This window comes from Orycteropus afer, unplaced genomic scaffold, assembly GCF_000298275.1.
Source record: "Orycteropus afer afer isolate SDZICR_OR568_19922 unplaced genomic scaffold, OryAfe1.0 scaffold00848, whole genome shotgun sequence".
NCBI lineage: Eukaryota > Metazoa > Chordata > Mammalia > Tubulidentata > Orycteropodidae > Orycteropus > Orycteropus afer.
This window is the reverse complement of record NW_006922435.1, coordinates 557,352-561,883: the sequence shown is the minus strand read 5'-3', so window position 1 is coordinate 561,883 and position 4,532 is coordinate 557,352. Positions and strand designations below refer to the sequence as shown.

The 4,532-nt window shown below is 37.9% G+C and overlaps 1 protein-coding gene across 1 annotated transcript in view; it reads right to left on the bottom strand.

Moving 5' to 3' along the window:
• The window catches only part of HUWE1 (HECT, UBA and WWE domain containing E3 ubiquitin protein ligase 1), a 164,163-nt gene that overhangs the window by 33,748 nt on the left and 125,883 nt on the right, over positions 1-4,532 (bottom strand). The window contains exons 45-46 of the mRNA XM_007958089.2: positions 1,934-2,145; positions 1,336-1,518 (exon numbers count right to left, since the gene is read on the bottom strand). Of these exons, the coding sequence (XP_007956280.1) occupies positions 1,336-1,518; positions 1,934-2,145 (395 nt within the window). The remainder of the gene's footprint in view (positions 1-1,335; positions 1,519-1,933; positions 2,146-4,532) is intronic.

The window sequence follows — 4,532 nt, the reverse complement described above, 5'->3', positions numbered from 1 at the left end:
ACGGCAAATAACAACAACAACAGTAATGTATGTGATGTGACTCACCTAAGATATACCAAAAAACAAACCAAACTCACTGCTGTTGAGTCGGATTCGACTCACAGCAACCCCTCCTTGGGTTTCTGAGGAGGTTATCAACTACAGAAAGAAGTAGATTGCCCAGTTTTCCAAGGAGTGGCTGCTGGGTTTGAACCAACCAGCCTTCTGTGGTTAGCACTACATCACCAGAGCTCCTCACCTAAGATATATTCTAGCAAAAAATGTTTTAATTGCTCCATTAAGCCTTTAGATCCAACTAGCAGTTATAAAAAATATAGAAAGTAAAGGAGCAAGTTAAACTATGCTGCAAGGCAGCAACTAGATCATAATTAGATGTCAAACATTCTATAGGACAGCAGTCCCGATAACTTTAACAAGTGCCATGAACAACAGTTACAAAAATTTTTTCTTTGGAAAAGAGTATGTGTTAAATTAAGAGAAACTAAAAAGTAAATAACCAGATGCAATGCAATGCCCTTAGCTGAACTCTGATTTGGACAAAAACTTTTGAATATGGATTTGAGCATTGGATAGGGTAACTTATTTAAAGGTAAAGACCAGTAACTAGAAACAAAAAATTAAAACAAAACAAAAATCCAAACCCAAACAACAACCAGGTTACATATATGGTATACCATTTTAGTGAAAAGTATTTAGTAGGTAAAAAACACATTGAAAGTTATATAATTAAGGTTAACAGTGGTATCTGAGTGGTAGAAATAATGGTATTTACTTATTATTTTTGTTCATTTCTATTTCTTATAGTATATATAAACTCTTCCTGTAAAACACACTGCCACTGAGTCAATTTCAACTCATACTGACCCTGTAGGACAGAGTAGAACTGCCCCACTGGGGTTCCAAAGCTACAAATCTTTACAGGAACAGATTGCCTCATCTATCTTCTGCAGAGTGGTGGTTAGGTTGGAAGTGCTGACCTTTTGATTAGCAGCCAAATGCCTTAAATATTGCACTACCAGAGAGCTCCTTTTCTTACAAAGAGTTATTGTTAATTAAAGTGGAGGGAAAATGGGGGGAAAAAACTCTATAATAGAGTCTAGCTCTTGGGTTCATGACAAATGAGAAAACCAAGATCTAGAGAAAGGAAAGTGCCTTGCTAAAAAAAGCTACAATACTAATTCAGGTCTCCTAGCTATATCCAAATATTTTCCTATCACACCAGCTCCCTCCTTACTACTCATCTGAGGAGGATGCATGAAATACTAGGTAAATGGAGACATGCTACAATTAAGCAGAGGGTAAAAGCCTGGGGTGAGAGCCAGGGAATGATTTTACCTGGACAGGTCCAGGCTGTGAGGCACTCTGGCCAGGTCATTAACCAGCCCCTTCTTCAGGAAGAGTCGAATGATGTTGTTCATGCCATTGTGCTGCGTCTTGGCTGTGGCACTGCTATAGAAGCTGGAGGTGGAGGGACAGGACTCCATGATAGTACTGATGATACACATCACTGCCTGAAGCCTGGGGAAGAAGTTTGACACCACTATCATCTGAATATAGCATTCTTATGTCACATCTTCCCTAACTTGTCTCAGAAAATCCTCCTATGCCTTTTTTCCTTCTGGAAGTAAACAAGTGAGAACTCACTCCTAGTGTGGCAGCATTCTTCATTTTCTTTGAAACATATTTGAAGAAAAATAAGATCAAATAACCTACTCAACTTGCTTGAACAGACCATACAGAAACAGTGAAAATGCACTTCTGTTTTCTCAAGGTGCTTCAGTCCTCTGGATATTTTGAACTAATTGAGAGGACTAAAGAATATACTATGGCAACATGACCAGAACTCTTGCTCGAGTCCAAGGAACCCATGGACCAAAAATGGAGTAGGGGGCTGCTATTAGATACTTATCACTAGATCAGATATAGATTTTACCTGGCATGTTTCTCTGTACTCTCAGACATAGCCAGTGCCCGTCCCAAGGCTGCTTTTACTTCATTCACTAGTGCCACCTGGGCATCTGTGCCACTCCCTGCAGCGGCCAGACTTGCGAGGAACAGGCGTGCCAGGGCAGGTGTGTCCTTGTCTTCTGCATTCTGGGTATGTGGGAGGAGGTGGTCCAAAACAAAAGCAAGCACACTGCAGTCCTGAAAAGCCATCAATCATGACATTTATTCACAAGCACAATTATGCTATGTCATCTGCACAGCAAGAAGATGCACTCACACATAGTTTATCTTAATAGTTCACCTAAGGAAGTGATTATCAGATTTACTTTACAGATGAGGAGATTAAGGCTTAAAATTATCAGTTAAATAAGTAGCAAACCCAGAGTTTATGCTTTCAAACTTCATCCATTTCCCACTACATAGCTTAACATGCTTCATTTAGAAGTTACTTGCCATTTCTTAAAATATTTTTATGTGTAGTACTTAACAGAACTTTCACGGCAAACCTCTAAAGTATATAAGACAATTTAAGCATTTCCCTCATCTGTCAGATGGGTAATCTGAAGCTCAAAGAAAAGTGGCTTGTGCAAAGCCTTCAGTCAAATGGCAAAGGATTCAAATGTTGACTTCTAGTTGAATGCTACAATCCTTGTCAGAATGCAATTAAATTTTAAAATTTATTAACACTTATTGTCCAGAATCCTGTGTTAGAAATTGGCAAGAACTGAAGGAGAGCCAGCATAGTTATATATATGGATATGCAAAAACAAAATAGCAATTCTATTTTACGAGTTACTTAAAATGGCAAAAAAGTATTAACAACAGGGGGAAGAAATTAGATTCTTTTTTTTCCCTCTAAAAATGATTTCTGTCCAGCTGGTGGTTCAAACTCACCAGCCACTCCTCAAAAGAAGACTGAGCAATCTACTTCTGGAAGAGGTAATGCCTCAGAAACCCAAGGAGGGGTCGCTATGAGTTGGAATAGACTTGAAGGCATTGAGTTTGGTTTTTGTTATTTTTTTAATTCCTTATTTTAGAAAGAAATGTAGCTCTGTTGTCATTCAAGCAGATTTTGGATCAAAAATGCTTTGAAGATTTTGTACCTGGACTGAGGTGAAGGTTAAACAACATTGTGAATATACTGTCATTGAATTACACACTTTAAAATGGTTAATTTCATGTTTTATTAATTTTATCTCAACCAAAAAATGCACCAAAAAAGTCTAGAATCTGAGAAATTGGATATGATGACCTTGTTAAAACAGAACTATTAGGAAGAAATACAAATTAATTTCCCAGTACTGAATAGAAGTTAAAACTGTTTTTTGAGTTAACAGTTAAGTAACGTGACATTATCAGCTTAAAAAAAAAAAAAAAAAAAAAGCACTGCAATTTGGAAAAGCAGTATGATTGAGTAGAAAGGATTTGGCTTTGGAATCAGAGACCTTGGTTCTAATATGAGATTTGCTACTATTTGTGTGACCTTGGGTGAGTTACTTAACCCCCAGAGCCAACTTATCCGTTAAAGAGAACAATATTAACAACTTGGCCCTGCTGAGGTAAGTATGATCACAGTATTTGTAAGCTATCTATCAGTACCCCAGTACCAGTAACCATTTGATACAGATTAAGCAGATACATAATAAATTTGCAATTAAATGTCTTATTACACAAGTGGGGAGCTCTGGTAGCATAGTGCCTAAGGCACTTGACTGCTAACCAGAAGGATGGCAGTTCAAACCCATCAGCCACTCCTTGGAAGGAAGGTTGGGCCATCTACTTCCGTAGTGATACTGCCTTAGAAACCCAAGGAGCAGTTGCTATGAGTCAGGTCCGACTCGAGAGCACATAATACCACCACCACCACCACACAAGTGATGCTATTATAAATTATGACTACAAATGGCATAAATGAGTAAAAGTCTCAAAATAAAAGCCTAATATATATTCAATACTATTTTCTACAAAGGCGCTCTGATGGCATAGTGGATAAGGCATTTGGCTGCTAACCAGAAGGTCAGTGGTTCAAACCCACCAGCCACTCTGGAGAAGGAAGATGGGATGATCTACTTCCATAAAGATTTACAGTCTCGGAAACTCAATGGGGATTGCTATGAGTCAGAATCGACTTGATGGCAGTGAGTTTGGTTTTTTTGGTTTATATTCTACAAAGGACTTACATCCAGTGTATAAAGAACTCAATAGAAAACAAGAATAAAAGACTTGAATAGACCCTTTACATAAGACAATATCCAAATGGTAAACTGAAACAAAGATGGTCACTATAGAAATACAAATTTTAGCCATAATGCAATACCACAACAAACTGACTAGTCTGGCTAAAATAAAAACAGTAACAATACCAAGTGCTGGCAGGAAAAACAACAGAACTCCCATACATAACGGGTGATAGTAGAAACTGATACAACCATGTCGGAAAACTATCCGGTACTAAAGTGGAACACACGCATATCCGAGAGCTTACCAATTCCACTCCTAGGTATATGCGTTACTATTTTTTTTAACTGTGATGTGGGTCAAAGTTTACAGAGCAAATTCATTTTCTATACAGCCATTCACATACA